The sequence below is a fragment of the Eptesicus fuscus genome, chromosome 16, assembly GCF_027574615.1.
Source record: "Eptesicus fuscus isolate TK198812 chromosome 16, DD_ASM_mEF_20220401, whole genome shotgun sequence".
NCBI lineage: Eukaryota > Metazoa > Chordata > Mammalia > Chiroptera > Vespertilionidae > Eptesicus > Eptesicus fuscus.
In genome coordinates this window covers 17841466-17862100 of record NC_072488.1, presented here as the reverse complement: position 1 = coordinate 17862100, position 20635 = coordinate 17841466, and the positions used below count along the sequence as shown (strand labels likewise).

At 49.3% G+C, this 20635-nt stretch overlaps 1 protein-coding gene across 3 annotated transcripts in view; it reads right to left on the bottom strand.

The window, feature by feature from the left end:
* Positions 1-20635, bottom strand: part of CRIM1 (cysteine rich transmembrane BMP regulator 1) — a 176605-nt gene that overhangs the window by 57455 nt on the left and 98515 nt on the right. For all 3 annotated transcript variants that reach the window (XR_008558443.1, XM_054727815.1, XM_054727814.1), the window contains exons 5-7: positions 17365-17486; positions 7504-7686; positions 4741-4938 (exon numbers count right to left, since the gene is read on the bottom strand). Coding sequence is in view for 2 of the 3 variants with exons in the window: in XM_054727815.1 (XP_054583790.1) it covers positions 4741-4938; positions 7504-7686; positions 17365-17486 (503 nt within the window). In the remaining variant the exon portion in view is untranslated. The remainder of the gene's footprint in view (positions 1-4740; positions 4939-7503; positions 7687-17364; positions 17487-20635) is intronic.

Sequence of the window (20635 nt, the reverse complement as noted above, 5' to 3'; positions counted from 1 at the left end):
ACCTGTCCACATCGCCTGCATTTTTCTTATGGAGTCATCATGGGCATGCCACATACATCTTGCAACCAGAAATTCCCTCCCCAACACTTTAACTTTATAAAACAAACTTTTTAATGGAAATTGGTACTCTGTCCCTAGGGTTCCTCTGACATTAAAAATCAGCTTAGGTAGCATTTATGCCTGATCTTACTGGGGGGAAAAATGAGCAATTAGCTAACTGTGATGTTAAAATAAAAATCCCCATGCATCAAAAGGTCGAGGGTTCAATTCCTGGTCAGGGAATGTGCCCGGGGTTGCATGCTCGATCCCCAGTAGGGGGCGTGCAGGAGGCAGCCCATCGATGTTTCTCTCTCCCTCTCCCTTCCTTTCTAAAAAAAAAAAGAAAAAATATTTAAAAAATCCTGCCTGTACAAGTAGCTGAAGTAACAATGCTGTGGCACCTATACACTCACAAGGCATGTCTTACTGAAAAGCAGTATATTAAACATGACAGTGAGCGTTAGCCGTGGAGGGCCTGGGGGAGCCCACTTAAACTCTGCGACTCTACACTTCAGGGGCCGAACGGGGAGAGAATGAACCACACCTGACAAACCATCCTGGGAGGCCCCCCGGCTGCCCCTGGAAGCGGATGAAAGCTCAGGGCTCTCAGGAGGGGGAGCAGTCAATCTGACGCTAATAGGTCCAACTGGCCTTGGACAGGGGGGCCCACAGTACCACACACACCTCATGTAACACTGTGCTCTGTTCTCAAAGCGTGTCTTCAAATGTAAGTATTCGACCATTATTCTTTCCTCAAGGCCCAAAAGGCCATCAGCATCTGAGGCTCCGGGTAAGAAGCCCCACGTCAGGGCCTGCTGCCTGCCTCGGCGGCGAGGAGTCCGGTGTGACTGCCTCTCTGGTCCTCCCCAGCCCACTCAGGCATCCATTCTGAGCACCTATTGACATGTCAGGTGCTGTTTTAGGGATTCAAAGTAATACGGTCAATTCCTGGCTCACTCTTCCACTCTACTGGCCTACAGGAGGGTGTCACGCCCTGTCTGTCTCACAGGCAGTGGGACACTGTCTGCCCCTCTCCAGCTGCATGACCTCGGGGAAGTTCCATGACCTCTGTACTTTGGTACCTGGGATGGGAATTTGGGACCCAGTATCTGGGAAAGAGGGAAGCTGTAAGGACCCAATGAGCTGATGCTCTTCCAGCACCTAGGCCTGGCTCGCAGTCCGTGTGCAAGAAACGTTAGCTACTGTCCTCCAGGGCTGCCAATAAGACGATGCCAACGGTGCTGGATGCTGAGGGAGACCTAACTGTGCTGCCTCCCCTTTCTTGTTTTCAGCTGGGAGGTAGATTAAGGACGTACACTTCAGGGGCAAACCTCGCATGCTATTCCATGCATGTCCAGCCTAGCTCTTTACAAGAGCCAGAAAATAAAAACAATGTGATTGACGAACAAGAGGAGGAGTAAAGACAGCCGAGCAAGTCAAGGACACGATCAGTGACAGACTTACAGACGGGGGTGGCTTATCTGGATACCTGAATTGGGTGTTGACAATAACACGGTCAGACGTAATCAGGAGAGGACTTAAGTGCCAATTTAAAAAGCGCGGAGGTACTTGCGAATGAGTTAGCTGTCAAGTAGCAGCCTAGCCTTTGAGGGCCCCCAGGTTCACGTCCCCAGGGCTCTCCCGAGCACATCATGCTGTCACTTGGAAGGTATGTATCTTCAATAACAACAGCCACAACAAGGTCCTCCCTCCCTGCAAGTCCTAACACACCGTACTTGGGGATGCAGTAATTTATTCGGGGAAAAAAAAAATCTAAAACCACAGTCCTGGTGTGGGGTCCTTTCATATAATTTCAGGCTCTGACTACGCACCTTGGGATTGTAGCTCGTAGGGTGAGGGCCAAAATTCGTTATGCAATTGTGCGCAGAGGAATTTATTGTGTGGATAAGCTGCGTGAATACCAGTGTTTCTGTTTTTCTCTAAATAATGCTGGCCGGCTGTTCATTACACATTAACCTTGCTTTTATTCCATCTCCTCTGTTTGCCACTCTGCAATCACTTGAGATCCTATTTAAGGAGGCTGCTGAGAAAAATATCTTCAACGAGTTCTACAGACTTTTTTAGGTCCCACAAACAAAGCAAGACGATTCATTCACCTGGCATTATTTTGTAAGTCCCTCCTTATTATTAATAATAAATTACACCTCGTAGCAGTGTCAGGATCTCACGCTGTGCACTGTTTTTCCACCCCACACCAAAAGAATCTGTCTTCCTACGACATCTTAAAATGAGAGGGTTACTGGAGAGCAAACACCATCTTACATAAGACTCATTACTTAACTCAGTTAAAAACAAAAAAACAAGAAACGCAAGATAAAGTAGTTCCCTGAGAACTAGACCGGGACTCGTTAAAAGGTTCTGTGCAGAGCACGAAGGAGGCAGAGAGAGCAGGGACCAGAAGAACCTCACAACCCAAGCGAGGCCTGAGAAGCAGATGCAGGATGTGTCCCGAAGGCCTCCTTCCCCAGGCGGCAGGAGAGGCCAGGTGGGCAGGCACATTACCGACACCTACGGGGCCTACAAATGGTTTCCTTCCCGTGGCCACACTCCTCTCTCCCCCAACGCAGGGCCCAAACCAGAGATGACGAGAGAGAGGTTAGTGAGGGAACTAGAAGCCGGGCCGGGGTAAACGGAGCTGACATCTGGGAGCAGGGTCAACAGACAACCAGGTAGCCGAATCCGACAGACTTCAGGGTATCCCAGCTCAGCCACATAACGGCACGCGACCTTGGAGGAAATGACCTAAACCCCCTGAACTCTCGTCTCTTCCTCTCCAACAGGCTCAGGAGCAGGCCTTCCGCGCGGTGCTGCAGTGAGGATTCCCTGGAATCAGGTGCACAAACAAAGCACTCGCCCCACCCAACCTGCACGTGGACAGCCTCGGCCTCCCGGTTTAAATCCAAACAGCCCAAACGTTCTCTGCGAAGCTCACTAGGAGTCTTCCCGTCCTCATCTTCGTGTCCTGGGTGTACGTGGATTACGGGAGGCTCTTCCTAAGTTTTGTGGGATTAATGGCTAACCAAAGCTGTCCTTCTTTTACCTCACGGTGGGCGAGTAGGTTACAATTCTATGTGTACGTTGCAGACACCAAACCCCAGTGATCAAACTGGCATTCCCTCACTATGCAAGCTACAGGGTGAGAATCAGTTTCACATACAGTATTTATTTCTACTTGCCAACTGCTCTCCTCTGCTCGCCACGATAAATACGCTAACGATGACGATGAGCACAAGAGTTGCCTTCCCTCCATCCGCTTTCAGAAGGGCCCTGGTATTTTTTTTTGTACAAGTTTTCTCAGTTTTGCTTTCCATTGATTCACGACTTGTGAAGTTAAAGAGTGAGTTGCTGAGTGGATGCCATCTTCCTGCTTTCGACTTTTCTTACGTTATCATGCACACGCAGACACTTGAATGCTTCAAGCTGACAACAGAGTGTCCCTGAGAACAGATAGTCCCACTTTTATCTGTGTTGACAAGGCAGGCTTGTAAAGCCAACTGTCCACCAGGCACACATACTTCTGTCCCCTCCTTTTCCAGGACGGACACGCCGCCTTCAGGGGCTGGGAGGAGCGCACACATGAGGGAGTGGGCGATTGCCCCTCAACCGGTCATCTGGGAGCGACAGAGCCCGAAGTGTGGCAGCTGTGCTCCGAGCAGAGGAACGGTGAGGGAGTTGGTGATGTCAATAGAACTGGAGTCCTCCAATTTCCATTTTTATACGATGTTTAAGCTCTTCAATAATGCTAGCCCCTCAGAGGTTAGTGAAGCAAGTCAGGCAGACTCTGATGTCTGCGTTTATGAAAATTTAGGTAGAAGCAAAAGACTTCTCGACAGAGGACTTGGTCTACTGAATGAATTCCTGAGAAGAGCTGTCAGCTCCTTAATAGCTACTTTTAAAAATGCCAGAAGGATCCATCTTCAACACAGATTAATTTTTGACCCACTCCCGTTCACTTGACTATGCAAATGTGCTTCTTAACGACAAATACTCTCTACTGCGTCTGTCAGTGTAAATATCCCATCCCTTTTCTGTAGCAGCCGAGGTGGACAGAGGGTGAAGACCGACGTAAATCGGTGTGCAAAGAACCTTCCCAGGACGTGGGAAATGGAGGGAGATTGGGGTACGAGATGCCTCAGGCTCCTCTCCTTCCAACAGGATGACAGGGAGTGAGTGTAAGAACCAAGACATCAGTAAAAGCCCGAGGGGAATGGCAAAGCCACGCTATCGTGAAGCTGGAAATAGAAAGGGTGCTCAGAGGGCGGGCAGCAGGCAGGGAAACCCTCCCCGTGGCTCCCGGTGCCTTTTCTAGCCCCAGGCTCCCGGCCTCCAGGAGGCATGACAAGTCGAACATGCAATGCTGGACTCATGGGCTTTGTTTCCCGTTTTATTCCACTGCACTGACCTCTGGATGTTAATCAGACTTCCAGTGAACTGCGTGAAAATGTACACATGCCTGGGAATTACTCAGATTAGCCTATCCTGCAGCAGTAAAATAAAGACCCCATGATTCTCACTGTAAACGTGCAACATTTCTCCCAAATGATAAATTTATCTGCTGCCGGTAACAGCAGGAAGCAGACGTATGCCCGAGGAAATAAAAAAACAAACAAGAGCACGCTGGCAGAAGCTCATCCAACACGAGGCACACGCCAGGGACGCGTCAGAACCGGCCGGATTTACCTTCGCACACGGGGCAGCACTCCCCGGGCACCTTGACGGGGTTCATGCAGCTCTGCCCGCAGACCGTGGCCACGCAGTGGGGCTCCCCATTGATGCACTGGCAGAACGTGCAGTCGTCTTCCCGCCACCGGTCGCCGTGGGCGAGGATCTGGCCGTTGGCATAGCAGCCGGCGGGGTTATTGAAGGGATACACCGGATCTAAAGGAAAACAAGAGTTCCCAGTGAAATCGAGGGCATGCTGCGTCGTTGCTCTGTCCGCACCTACGGGCGGTTTCCCCGGTTCTACGTATCGGCAGTTCTTTTCCAGCTGTGGGCCGCAGACGCTCAGGGCTGCAGGAGGGGTCTCGTGGGGACAAGCAAAAGCTGCTGTCACACTGAATTCCTGTCCGTCCATCCTGCTGCTGCACCCAGGACAGGGGACATACGGCATAAAGACCAATGCTTGGTGCCCGGCCAGGCGTGGCTCAGTGGTTGAGCATCAAGCTATGAACCAGGAGGTCACAGTTTGACTCCCGGTCAGGGCACATGCCTGGGTTGCGGGCTCGATCCCCAGTGTGGGATGTGCAGGAGGCAGCTAATCAATGATTCTCCCTCATCACTGATGTTTCTATCTCTCTCTCCTTCTCCCTTCCTCTCTGAAACCAATAAAAATTTATATTAAAACAAACAAACAAAAAAAACCCCAACAAAAAAAATACCCCATCCCCCAAAACAAAGTTGGACCACACTAGGCACAGAGCTGGGGGCTGGTAAGCAGAAGACTCCGATCCACTGCAGGCTCTGACCACGTCTTCCGAGTTGTCCGTTTACACATCTATCGCCCTCAGTTTCACGGCCTGTGAGGCGGGAATGCCCGTCTAGCTCAGGGCGCCACTGCCACTTCCAGGAGGAACAGAGCTCCGTCTCCTGGTGGCCGGGGGCGGGCTCTCCCTGTGGCCTCGCCCAGAACCAGGCTGGCTGCGGCTCAGCGGGGCCACTGCCTGCGCCTGGCGGGAAACTGTGAACCTCGCCATAGATCTCCCGTGAGCTGGCAGCCACGCAGCCACCCAGGTCGAAGGACAAAAATGGCCGAGGCCACAGTAACCGTGTTTTCTGAGGTTACTGACCCGGACAGACATGCTGCAGACAAGACCTCCACATATCATTATCATGAGAGCAACTAGACGAATCACTGCATTTCCTTTCTCAGAATCACAGACAATCCGGCCTCAACAACCAAGTGCGGCCGGGCGGGGAGGGAGGTGCACGCAGGTGTGAGCACGGTTCTCTGTGCTCCAAGGAGGTAGCAGGGCGTCGTAAGCAAGAGGCCAAGGTTGAAAATCAAGCAGCCCCCGCTTTAGAAAGGCAATCTGCCAGAGAGGGAGGCGGCCAAGAGAGCCGAGTCAGAAAGACTTCATACATTTCTTATGAAAAACATTCCATGTCCACTCTGAGCCTGGGTCTAAGTCCCAGGAAATGAGACATACCCGGGTCCGTGCCCAGACAACTCACTGTGCTGATCACACAGAGGTCCCGATCTCTGTTTTCACACCACCCACTGCCAGGTGCTCTCAGCGTCTACTACCTCCGGGGGGCGCTAGGGAACTCATCCACGGGGACGGGTCAAAGTTTGATGTGATTTTTAAAAATCCCAACGGCACCTAAAACGTGAACCACCTTTCTCCCATGTTGGCTCAGATAGTGTCTACAAGGGGAAAGGACTTCGCTGGTATGAACCGTTGCTCGGTGCGAGCGATGCGGTTTGCGTACTTGAAACATTTTCACATCAATACGGTGTGCTAAATATCGCTCAAACATCGAACAGCGTTCTAGGAAAACAGAGGAAAGCGTGTCCCATGGCATGGCACCCCGTCCTCCCATTTCCTGTGTCAGACGAGACGGACACGTCCCGCTGCAGACTGAAGGCTGCGGTCCATCGGGACCAGCAGGCTCGCTGACCGTCCTACCCGGGGACAGAGGCGTGCGTACAGACCAGAGACACAGGCCGGCAGGGCGTGGTGTTCCTGACTTCACTGCAGACTCCGACCAGTGGCTCCTTTTCTGAACTTTCGCATCCTAATCCCTAAGAGGCATCGGTTGCAGTAAATGAAGCTCAGGGTTATCATCCTGAAATGTTTATTATTTCTGATCAGCAGCCATGGGAGGGCGGCGCCTGGTGGGGAACATGGAACTGTTACTTCTTGGGGGGAAGAAGGGATCACAGAGCAGGCTCCTGAGAGCCTTCTGTCCGGGGCCACACCTGATACTCGGCTGCCACCACCATGCCACAAAGGACCCCGAGTTCACCTCCACACAGCCTCAAAGGAGGGGGAGCAGCTGGGTCCTGGTCCCACTTGGCAGAGCGTGGGTGATGCAAAGGACCGGGTGAGCTCCGCTCTGAGCTGGCTGAGACTGTGGGTGACAAGGGCTGCACCTGCCCTAGCTGAGCCATCCCAGGAGAGCAGGAGTGAAGTCTAGAGCACGGTGAGCAGAGGGTCCCCAGGACTTGCCAAGGAACTGTGGGGACGCAGGGGAGGAGCTGCGAGCACTCCCGGGAAATCTCCGATGCCCCGTGGAGACAGGTGACCTGCCGTCTACCCCCAGGGCACAACTTCCTTTGGGGCGGGGTATTTCCACAGTCTACGTGGCACTGACAACTCCTAAAAGACAGAGCACAGGGTCCTGAGAAGGGAACCCCGGTAATAACCCTCTCCTTGGGGGTGAGACGGAACTAGGCCCGTTTTGATACCAGAACTCTGAGCCAGGAAGACGCGTATGCCTCACCTTCACACACTGGGCAGCACTCCCCTTCGGGCACGTAGTACCTCTCGCAGTTCAGCTCCCCGCACTGGGCAGTGAAGCAGATGGCAACGCCGCCTTGGCATCGGCAGAACCGACACTTGTCCAAGCGAAACATGTCTCCGTCGTTGTACTCCACGTTGTTGAAGACGCAGGCTGGCTTTGTTTCTGGAGGGAGTTCAGACAAACAGGGCACACTCAGAGTCCCTTCCGAGCAGGGTTCTTGTATGTTTCTCAAACGGCCTCTACAAAGATCTGTCTCTTAGCAGGGGGTTATAACTCATGAAGACTTGCTAAACTCGATATAATTTTTTGTAACAGCAATAAAGCAATGTAAAGTAAAATATACAAAACACATTGTCATCGCTTTGCCCCAAGGAATAGAAATTCCCCTTAGGGAAATCTACACTGGAACCCCCCCCACACACACACCCTCCACCCCCACAAACACACTTGAAATAAAGGGAACCACGGGACCACAATGCTCACATCACCCATCTGTCCTTTAAAGGGATCACACCTGTTTTGTTAAACCATGCTCTGCCTCAAAAATTTACCTAGGTCTTTTTGGAGGCGATATTCTTCTGCCCCTTCCGTGTTCTTACCTGTGTTCTCTTTTCTCTCTCTGAGGCTAAGGAATTTGTAATTTTAATTGTGCTTGGCATTAACAAAACTCTTTCTATATGCTTTACTTTATGCATCCCAGTAACAAAACCTGCTGCTACCACCAGTTTAGAAGGGAGGGGATCCTAGGTAATTGGCTGAAGTCACACATTTAGCAAATGCAGCTCTTCAACTGAAACCTTGGGGACGTTCCATGTGTTCTGCTAAGCACTGCTTGCCCTGCATGTAGAATTCTCATCATGACAACAATGATTCAAATTTTTTTCTCTGCCCTGAAAAACTCACCCTAAATTCATTCCTTACTTCTAATTCTGGGTGACTGAAAAGAACTCCCACCAGACAAAGATATCACAAGAAAAAGAAAACTACAGACCAGTATTTCTTGTGAATATAGATATAAAAATCCTCAAAAAGTACTCGCAGACTGAATCCAGTAACATATAAAAATGATTAAATAGCATGACCAAGGGGGATTTATTCTAAGAATCCAACGTTGGTTTAATATCCAAAAGGCAATTAATGTAGTATGACATGTCAACAGAATAAAGGACCAAAAAATCCATACAATCAACTCAATGACACAGAAAAATCACTTGACAGAATTATATACCCTTTTATGATAAGAACATTCAATAACTTGGGAATAGAAGAGACCATCCTCAACTTGGTAAACAGCATCTTTGAAAAACTCACAGCTAACGTCATACTTAGTGAAAGACTAAAGGCTTTCCCCCTAAGATCAGGAATAAGACAATGATATCCACTCTCACCACCACTACTTCTCAGCCTTGTATTGGAGGTTCTCACAGGCAATTAGGGAAGAAAAGAAATAAAAAGAATCTAGATTGGAAAGGAAGAAGTAAAACAACTCTAGTTACAAATGACATGATCTTGTATCTAAAAGAAAATAATTCTAAGGAATCTACTAAAACATTATCAAAACTAATTTACAACTTTAATGAAATTCCAGGGTAAAATTGCAACTGAAAGAAATTGTATATCTATACACTAGCAATGAACAATCTGGCAATGATGTTAGGAAAACAACCCCATTCACAATAGCATCAAAAAGAATAAAGTATTTAGTAACAGATTTAATAAATGAAGTGCAAAACTTGTACTCTGGAAACTATAAAGCATTGTTTTAAAGAAACAAAAGAAGGCTTAAACAAATGGAGAGATATCCCATGTTCATGAATTGGAAGATACTATTGTTAAGATGATAATATTCCTGAAACTGATCTACACAGTCAATGCAATCCCTATCACAACACTAGCTAGTTCTTTTGCAGAAAGTACAAGCCAATCCTAAAATTCATATGAAAATGTAAGGGACCCAGAATAGCCAAAACAATATTGAAAAGAAGAACAAAGTTAGAGGACTCAGACTTTCTGATCTGAAGACCTACTACAAAGCTAGAAGACTCGGACTTCTGGATTTCAACACCTACTACCATGCAATCAAGGTAGTGCTGTACTGACGTAAGAACAGATTTATAGTTCATTGGAATTAATTACCTACATTTATTGACTTTTGACAAGGGTGCCAAGATAATTCATTGACGGAAAGAACTCTCTTGTCAACAAATGGTACTGGGACAACGGATATGCACATGGGAAAAAATGAGAATGATCCACTATGAATCACATCGTATAAAAAAATTAACTCCAGATGAATCATTAGAGCTATGATCTTCTTGTCACAGCCACAACTATAAAGTTCTTAGAAGAAAACAGGAGTAAATCTTTGTGACTTTGGAGTAGGCAATGGTTTCTTAGATATGATACCAAAATCACAAGCAACGAAAGAGAAAAGGAGTTAAACTGGATTTCATCAACTTTTGTGCTTCAAAGAACACCATCAAGAAAGGACAAAGGTAACCCGCAAATGGGAGAAAATATATGCGAGTCATATAAAGGAGATGCATCCAAAATATATGAAGTACTCTTATAACTCATCAATGCAAAGATAATCCAAACTGAAAAACGAGCAAACATCTGTACAGACACTGTCCCAAATAAGATACAGAAATGGCCAACAAGCACATGAAAAGATGGTTAACATCACGTCATTAGGGAATACAAACCCAAGTCACAGTGAGACAGACACCCCTGCGCGTGCTTAATGGCCGTAATAAAGAACATAGAGATAGTGACAAGTTCTGATGAGGACGTGGAAAAATTGGAACTCTCCCACATGCTGGTGAGCATGTAGAGGGGCAGCTGTTCTGGACACCAGCGTGGCAGTTCCTCAAAATACTAAATTCAGAGTTACCATATAACCCAGCAACTCCACCCCTAGGTATATGCCCCGGAGAAGTGAAAATATATAACATGAAAACTTGTATACAAATGTTCACAGTAACATTAGTGACATGAGCCGCCTCCCGGCCCCCGCCCCCGGAAATAAAAAGGAAAGAGCCTCCATGCCCACCATCCGATGCACGGATAAACAAAATGTGGTCTATATGCATACAATGAAATATTTCTTGGCCATAGAAAAAGAACGCAGTTCTGACACATACTATTAACACCAATGACCCTTGAAGACATTAAGTGAAAGAAGCCGGTCACAAATGAGCTACTGTATAAACTATTTATGGGAAATGCCCATAAGAGGCACATCCCCAGAGCCAGAAACGTGGATTACCAGCTGCCGAGGGCTGGGGGCTTTGGGAGGAAACAGGGAGGGCCTGCTTAATGAATTCCCAAGGGTCGGGGGAAATGGGCTGATGGAAGTGTTTTAAAAACTGATTGTGATGATTACACAATTCTGTGAACACATTTTAAAAAAACACACGGAATTGTACAACTTCACTTAATGAATTGCATGGTACGTGTTTCAGTAAATCTGGAACCACCAAAACCCTCCCAAGCTGAGGAACGTCTCCTGCGCTAACACGCCCTGCTTAATAAGGTGAGAAAAACCGGATTATGAGACACACGTCTCCCATGGGCTCATCTGTCCAACATCATTTCTTAACACGTCACCTCGCATGTCCGAAACAGACTCTCACTGCGTTTTAATTTGAGTATATTTACATTTGTGAGGTACTTAAGGACAATGACTTTCTCATTTATAACAATCCTGTGGAGAAGACACAACAAGTTTGAGCAGCCATTTCTGCAATGAGGAAAGTGAAATGTAAAGAGATTAGGTGACTCGCCTAAAGTCACCCAAGTAGTCAGAGCTGAGCTGTGTGTGTTTGTTGACACAGGCTGTGAATGTGTTTCACCTCTTCCCCAGTGCTTGCTGGATGTAATATTTCTTTTTCCCCCCAGAAAATTAACGTTATTCTAAAAGAAATCGTCTCTTGGCTCAGAATTTATCTTTATACATTAGCCACAAAATCTGGGCTGAGATAGGAAGGAACTAGGCAGCTAGGCCATAAGTTCCAAAGTATGACATGGGGTGCTTTTACAATGAAATCTGGACGCCGGGGGTGGAGGGGGCTGGGGAGTGGGGGCAACGTACCGCACCCCCACACAATGCTGAGCATCCAGCCAAACGGAAGAAAAACGTTTATCAACCCATCACTAGTTATTCCTTAGTTGCATTCATCAACTGCATCTACCACGTGAAGCCACAAGCCAAGCCACAAGCCTGTGTGTAAAGTTGAAGTTGGGGGGGGGGGGGAGGGGGAGATTCTGGCTAGGGACACAGCGGGTCCAAGGAAGCTATTTTGACGGTGAGGCGTGCAGAAGCGTAAGCAGGTGGGTGGGCCTGGGGCAGTCAGGTTTCACTAGCAAATGCCCAGAGGGCAAGGGAGTGGGGATTTGGAGGCATGGATAGTCCCCAAAAACACGGCCTAGAAAACACACTGGTCAATCCCTTAGGATGAAAAAAATAAAATAAAATCACACAACATAATGAAATGGCTGTTTGATGCTGAGAGCTGTAGAGGCTCTTCAGGAAAGTGCATGCCCAAGAGGCGGCTGTGGTCTCTGAGGAGCAGCAGCCAGTGACGCCTTCACCTGTCGGGGAAGGGTGCGAACCGCAGCCAGGCAGCCAGCGTGGAGACATCACAGCCTCTACAGGAGGGCCACTTAAATGGCTGCGGAGAAGAAAAAACACTGCAAAGCAGCAGTAATTCGCTCCGTCCTCTTCATCGCAGAGATGCACACAAAGTGTCTTTTCAGCGACTCTCCGTGTTCTGTGTCCGCCCAGTTAAATGTTGTTTCCCAGCTCCGAGACCACCTCTTCCCTCTTTAATATATTCCAGAACACTCCGGAAGGAGAGCCAGCCTGGTGGTACCGACTGTCAGTAACCTGGACTGCCTGCCAAGTCACGCCGATGGGCGGCTGGTGAGAGGTATACCATTTTAGCGAAGGGAAGGCTAAAATGCAGAACTTCCTATCGGCAGTGAATAAACCCAAAGGGATACAGCGCTGCGTGTTCTCTTCAGTCTCCCAGCAGAACACGGCCGGTGCCTCGCCTCTGCTCTCGGCTCCCGGGGGTGAGCCGAACAGGAAGCCAAGTGGGTGGACAACATACGCCAAAAGGGAGACCACTGTGTTCACAGATGAGGAACCTCCGAAAATGTCTCTGCAGGTCAACAGCAAACAAATGCTCACAAAGACTGGGTTCATGGATAAAAGCCTTTCTTTCCCCCTATGGGGGAAGGGATTTGGTGTGCTAGGGTACGCCAAGCAGATATCCTTTTGGGATAAGGGAAAAGGGAACAATACTTATAAAGAACTGCTAAATACTGTATCACTCTTAAGCAACACGAGCTTGATAAGGCCCCAGGAATACATGCATATGAGGTCGACTATGTTCTCTCAAAATGCCATATGCTTTCCATTACTCCGAAGAAAGCAGTGTGTGCCCAGAAACATTACTGAGCATTACTGCTATACAGGCGACGGTTTCTCAGTAGATGTTTCTGCACTCATTTCCTTATTAACAGACTTCAGGTCTGCGTTTTCTAGGCCAAAATTCTGCAGGCGGGTCACGCTGACTGGGTAAGGTTCTCCTGTGATGGCTCCGTTTTACGTGGTCGTTTCTGAGGCCGGAAGAGTCAGGGATTAGCTATGACCCTCAAACCAAAATGTTCTGTTTTATTTAGATTGTCGTCGTGCACTGTGGACCACTGGTCATATCTCAGGCACCAAAGGGTATTTCACATTGGGCCCCTGAGATTTCCAATCCTAATGCCCCCAGGGACGACAGAGGTGGGCCAGGGTGGGACACCAGGGTGCCCCGGGACAGAATCGAGAGCGCATACCCTCTGAGAGGAAGGCTGTCACTCAGCCAGGAGACGGGCGATGAACGCTTGTCTGTGGGCTGGAGCGGACCCAGAACCGGTCTTTGAAGGATGCCTGGTGTTGCCCCACCCCGGCTATGAAAACCACCCTGTAGGTGATGATTTTGATGACGTCTACGTTTACACAAAAGCGGCTCAAGCACACCATCTGCTCCTTTGGTTTCTAAACAACAGGGCTCTCGCTCACCAACACCCTGCGAGTCCTGCCTTCGGCCCTCGTCCGAGAAGAGCAGGCACAACCTGTCACTAAATGGCTGGCAACCCTCCCAGCCTTCCGCCAAACCAAACCAAACCAAACCAAACCAAACCAAACCAAACCAAACCGAAAAGGGAGGTGATGTTTACAGAGGATGTTCTGTCCATCTATTCATCCGGGCGAATGTTTTCGAAGTTCGGGAGCTCCTGAATTCTCTGTGACCATTTTGTCACCTTGTGTTTTCACACACACAAAAAATAACGTAAGCACGTGGGTCATCTGGGTGGCAGCTCGGGAACAGAGCACAGCCCTGTGACCTCCGTTTCTGCGTGTGGGTTTGCTACACTGTCACCCGCCGCCCTCGGAGCTGGGCCGGTGCCACACCTACTCCTCCGTGCCGGGGAAATCTCCACGTCGAGAGACGATGCCACAGGCATCTAGGTTCCAGCTGTGTGTCCAAATGACCTCCGAGAACTGCTTTCCCTGAGCTGCCTTTTCCTCGCCTGCTTTTGCTTTTTATTGAGAAGAGGAGCCACAGGAAACCGGTCTCTGCATTGGTGTTAGAGCCACAGAGCACAACACCGACAGCATCTTCTCCAGTTTCCGTATGAGGCGAGCGTGGCCCTGCCCAGCGGGCCGGACTCCATCTCCCTTTTCACTGCGGCGGCGAGGAGGTCGGGAGCCTGCCTGGCGTTGAACGCCAGCAGCTGGACAGGTAGGATGCTCACGGCCCGCTTACTTGCGGGCCCTTTCTTTCTGCCTTTCACTGTCAGCCTTTATGTACTAAGCTACGGTTCCGATTCTCTTTTTTCACTCATATTTTACCACCACGTTATTGTACCTATTCTCATTGTAAGGTTGCCTCAAATCCTTTGTGGGTAAACAAGGCTTTACACACACACACACACACACACTAGACCTCTGCTTTTCTTAGTTTCCTGGGGCACAAGGTGGCAAATAAACGTCCACACACATACGAGTGTGTGTGTTTATGTGTATGCTGTGGGTGTGCAAGGCAGGTGTGCGTAATGTGCTTATATATGTCTCAAGAAGTCAAAGACAGATTTTGAGACAGAATGTCCGTAAACAGTATTCAGCAGGACTATGACTCTTCACAGTATTATAGTTTCTACTCTCATCTACACATGAATGATTAGAGCAACAAAGACACTGAGAGCAGGACCAGAGGAAAGACGAAGATCACCCAACAAGCGTATGATGGCAAGGAAGAGGCGGTCCTGGAAACACTGTGACTATGTGCTTTGTCGTCTCAACATCTCCTCCTGGCAGATGGCACGGCCTGTTCCTGAACTCAGAGACTTTTAAAAAGCGAGGCTTTACACAGGGCAGGCCCTGGAGGTGAGCCCAGGCCACTGAGGTGGGGGTGTGTTCACTAGCTGTCCGAGTCACGTCACATCGGAGCGAGACGTAAGGTCCACTTCCAGAGAAGAAAGGCACGAGGCTTGGGTTCCTACACCCAAGAGGCAAGGGAAGAAGCGAGGCCACCCAGGGGCCACAACAGCCAACTGTGTACCAGAGCTGGGACTTCCAGGGCTGTGGTCGGCAAACTCATTAGTCAACAGAGCCAAATATCAACAGTACAATGATTGAAATTTCTTTTGAGAGCCCAATTTTTTAAACTTAAACTTCTTCTAACGCCACTTCTTCAAAATAAGACTCGCCCAGGCCGTGGTATTTTGTGGAAGAGCCACCCTCAAGGGGCCAAAGAGCCGCATGTGGCTCGCGAGCCACAGTTTGCCAACCACGGTTCCGGGGGACAAATGACTTAAGCTCCAAGTGTAGGGCAGAAGATGGAGGACCCCCACAAACGAACCCCTCTGTGGGCTGGCATTAAAGCAGCCCCGCTGTGGAGGGAACGAAGATGGTCTGAGTCAGATCACTCACGCACCCACCCAACTAAAACCTGGGTGCCCTGCGTGAGGCAGACGGTGTGCTAGTAGCCCAGACGCGAGGAGAGACTGCAAGGACAGACTGCCGGCCTCTGGCAGCTCGGGTTCCAGAGTGAGAGACAGACACCACACTTGCAGGGTGGTGAGCACATCTGAGATGCTGGGAGCCCAGGGTCAGGAGCTACTATTTCCATCTCAAATGGTACGAGTTAAATATCCACAGAAAAGCACCTACAACCAATGAAACCGCAGTGGCACCAGAGAAATCGAGTCTGCTGGGCCATTTGCTGGTGTTTAGCAGACACTACTCCTGGCTGCATGACGGTAGGGCGATGGAGAAGCATCAAGGAGAGGGGGAGGGAGGGAGGCACAGGGGACCTTTTCTGCACGTGAGGTCATAGTTTAAAAGGTCTTTAGGTCAGGAAGCTCACCCCACCTCCTCTATTCCCTGGAATGTCCAGGACAGTGTGGATGTGAACAGGAGGTGGGAATACAACATAACAAGGCTGCTTGCTCTTGAGGGACAATTCCAAGTGCTTCACGTGTAAAACCTCAATTTACGGTCGTTCATTCCATTTTACAGATGTGGAAACTGAGGTCGTTTGGTTCCTGTCTATGTTCTCTCTCAACCACAAAGCCACCTTGCAAGTATTTCTTCAAAGCAAAACAAGACAACATGTGGCCGAAACCGGTTTGGCTCAGTGGATAGAGCGTCGGCCTGCGGTCTGAAGGGTCCCAGGTTCGATGCCGGTCAAGGGCATGTACCTTGGTTGCGGGCACATCCCCAGTGGGGGGTGTGCAGGAGGCAGCTGATCGATGTTTCTAACTCTCTATCCCTCCCCCTTTCACTCTGTAAAAAATTAATAAAAATATTTAAAAAAAAACAAAAAACACGTGACTACTGGACTGAAAAACTACAGGGCGCAAGGGAACAGGACTCAACTGTCCTGCAACCTTTCTTGTGGGGGAGGGGAGGCTAGGGGGAGGGCGGACCACCTTCTGAGCTGATTTCTTATGGGCAGGCATGATATGTGTCAGTCTGTGCAATTCTGTTGCCCGTGTCCCAGTCCACCTTCCTGTTCCTTGCTGAGTCTAGGTATTGACGAAGCAATGCCCTACAATTACTGACGTCTCACCGGAGTTTCACTCTGTGGATTTCTTCTGGAAATCCTGATGGAGGGGCTTGTGTTAGGTTCCCCTTTCTTCCAGCATCTAAATTCAATGGACGCCGCGTCCCCAAACACCGAGCCCTCTCACGCAAGGTGAAAGGGAGAGGTGGACTCTATTGGAAGGAATCCTGTGACCGGAGAGCCCTATTTCTGGGCCACGGGACTCGAACTGAAAGCAGGCCGATGCCAGTGACCAAGCACCGGCCAGAGATGTCCTCTCTAAGCAGAAAAATGTGAGCCTGGGGGAACAATGCCTTTCCTGTTTCAAACTGCGGCCGCTCCCCTGGGTGTCGGTTCCATCCATTACCTCCCGGCGGCCATGAGAGGAGGGGAGGAGGACAGGAGCAATATCATCACAGGGTCTATGATCTTCTCCTTCCTTTTTTGTTTAAATCCTAAAATTGCCGTGCTCCTGAAACTGCAGAGTATGACAGCTCCACGCAATTTGCTATTACATTTCCAAAATTCTCTTTCTGATGGCTGGGATGATGATTCATTCCCTAATGCCCCTTACCGCTCGCTGGGACCGTAACCAAACCTCCTTTGGGAGGGAGCGTCTGTCAGCAAGTCCCTGTGTATATCCCCTGCCCGATAAAAGGCAGAACCAGCTGGATGGGACCCTCCCTCCTCCTCCTCCGGCACCAATGTCCACGCTCTGAGAACAAGAGACCCCACGTACCATTAACACATTCAAAGACATCACAGCACTTTCCAGGAGTCCCATCGCCACGGGAGACTATGCGGGGAACGGATCCCACCTCACACACGGGGAAACCACATAAGCCAGAGAGACACTCGCATCTGAAACCAAAGAAAAGGGAAGGAAAACCCCATGAATAAACAACAACACAGAAGTGGGGAGACCACAAAGTGGCTGTGGCCAGCGAACTCCACGGGATGGCCCTGTTCCTGTGGATCCGGTGTCCCTGGGGAGGCGGGAGGGGCTCCAACGTAATTTGCATGCCACAGAACTAAGGCTCATCTGCGTAACACACACCCGGACTTTAAATGTTTACCATTTTGACAGAAACATTCCCAAATAAATGCATGACTTCGTTTCTTATTTAACGAGACCGTATTGAGCATTAACATCTTGCTGAGGACAACTCAGGGCCATTGTTATGGGCATGCACTGTGTTACCCCATAAATCACCGAGGCCGGCTGGGTCACCGCAGAGGCGGGCTCCCCCGTGCCATGCTGCTGCTCTGTTCCTGACCTGTAGGTCTTTTCCAGAGGTTTTTCTGGCTCTCCTTTCAACTATGAAGTTATTGGCTTTCCAGTCTTTTTTCTTTTCTTTCTTCCTTTTTTTTTTCTGTGTGTCTAATAGCACCCTCACCACACTAATTAATTTGTAATTGTGTCTACCAGACTCTCACTGGAGGCTGAGCAGCTCTTTCTATGTGAAAGGCCTGAGCTTCTGTAAGGGGGGGGCTTTGTGATGCTATTTGGAAGAGGACAGTCTTAATCTGGGGTCGTCTACGCTGAGTGTGCCTTCCTCACTACTTGCACGAATGAGGTGCCCGAGGGCCCGAAGCTAGCTCTGCAGGCTCGCACCCACAACTTCAACGCCTGCTGTGAGACTGGCCTACACACAGGAAAACAGCGGCAGGCAAACATCAGAGGAGAAAGGACCGTGGCCCACCACCTGCTGGTCTGAGGGAATGAAACAGGAGGCAGGAAGGAGCAGCGCACAGCAGCAGGGCGTCAGGATGCGAACGTGATCCAGGGGAGGAGCAGGGAGCCCGGCCCTGGAATCTCTGGGGGCGCAAGGGTGGTCAGAGGGTGGAGAAGGGGTTCCCAGGTAGGCGGCAGTGAAAGGAAGATCTCCTCAGAGGAGACACCTTACAGGAAGTGTGTGGGTGTTTCCCTACGGTGGGGGCAAGAGGAGAAGGTAACGCTGCCGGCAGGGAGGGCCTAGGAGCACATTCATGAACTCCGGTTTACCCCCTTCTCAGGTCAGCGATTACAGTGCTCATCTATCGTTCTTCGGATCTTTAATACATTAAAACACTCCTGGAGTCCGCGAGAACCTCAGTATCAGGTCCAGAGGTTTAACCGCATTACTAGTGAACTGCGGAACTAGAAGGAAACAAATGGAAGTTAAAATCCGCACCAAAGACCATTCAAGCCACGGGGAAGGTGTGGAAGACCAAGGCCGGCATCTCAGGCTTCTTCCGTGGGGCTGACGGCTACACCGGATTCCTGGGGGAAGCGGGTGTTAGATAATTAGGGTTTTGCTGCAATGGTATTTCTGCTTATGGTTTAAAAGTAACGTCTGCCTGCTTTCTGTGAGTAGAGCTGGGAGCTCTCCAAGTATAATCTGTCTTCCTACAGGACCACCACCTACAGGACCGAGTCAATACGAACTGGGCTTTTAGTCCCTAGCAGGGTTATCCTTTCGTCTTTCATTTTTAGGTGCCCCGCCCCTGCAGCATTAAGCACGTAACCATAGTACTGCGATAGTCCAGTAGCAATAAACTGTTTACATTAAAATGATTACGTAAATTGTAATCACTGGGAGGCCCCACCCAGATCCCAATATCTGGATGTGATTATAATGAGAGAGTCCTACCAGAACAGCTGGGATTCACATTCTTGCCTAATCATTCTAATTTAAACTCCAAAGAGCAGACAAGCAACCAAGAAAATGTGTCTTCACCATGCTGTCCTTCAACCCCTCAGAGACCTTTCTACTGAACAGTATGTGCCCTTATGTGCCTGGCTCTCTGCTAGGCTGTCAGAAATCACACCGACCTGAGAACCATGACTAAGTGGCTCTGCGTCCTCTCTTTGCCCTCTAACGTTTGATCCAGGTCCCAGCATTCAAGTATCTCTTGTTTTCCTAGAGACTCACCTCGGTTGTCCGGTGTCACCAGCATGTTTCAGAAGACCTGACACTGCACAAAACTGCCCTCGAACCCACTGAGAAAAGGGAAACCCTTTTGCTGAAGCTTCGCTTCTAAACCAGAGTGACTGCGTGTGAAAGGTCCAAGGACTGCATGTCCTGGCTTCTGCTTGCTGGCCTCCTCCCGGCACCGTCCCCTTCTCTGCATCTCCCTGGGCAAGCTCTCCCTACCTGTTGCCTCCTTTTGACTTCTCACAGCTTCCCCTGAACTTGAGACTTTGCAGATGTTAAAGATCATGAGCACCTTGATATAGAAAAAAATTCTTGAGGAAAGGTGAAAGTCTGGACTCATGGCAGGTAACTATCAAGCAACGAGCTCTGGGGTTGAAACGTTATGGAACAGCCAGTTTTTTGCAGGCCGAAAAAGAGGTGAATAGCAATTTCACATAGTTCAGCAGAATGCAGCAGGCATGCGTTACCTTATGTCCTCACTCACTCTGTCAGGTAACAAATGGGGGACGCCACCAGGACCCTCATCTGCCAAGGAAATTTATTATGTCTACAAATTAGGTGAGTCCAATGTATTCTTTAAAGGATTAATTATCCCAGGTTCTCTGGTTTCCCAGCACTGGAGGTAGGCATGCTTCCCTTTTCCAGATGAAAGTAAAGAAGACCTCCTGTCCTGTGTTTTTCACTAGAAGAGACTAGATTTTTTTCTATCAAGTCACGAAAAGGAAACGCTGAATTACAGAACTGAAGCATGCAAACTATACCTTGTCCTCACCAACTTTTCTCTTCAGTTTTATTCTTTTTTGCACCACCCCCCTCCCCTCCCCCGCTATCTTCCTCCTACCTTTTATCCCAATGCCTGAATAAAGAGCAAGCAAGGGGATGGAGAAAACGTGGATTAGTGGGAGGGACAGCAGACTAACTCGAGGAAGAGAGAGACACTTATTAAACTGATGTCACCCTTACCCTTCACGTTTGAAACCCTCCCTCCCCCTCAAAGTCTAGGCTCTAACTTGGTCCCCACTCACCCAAAACTCTCCTTTCCCAAAACTATGCCATCTCCATCCTACGGCTCAGCGCCTGTACTTCGTAGTC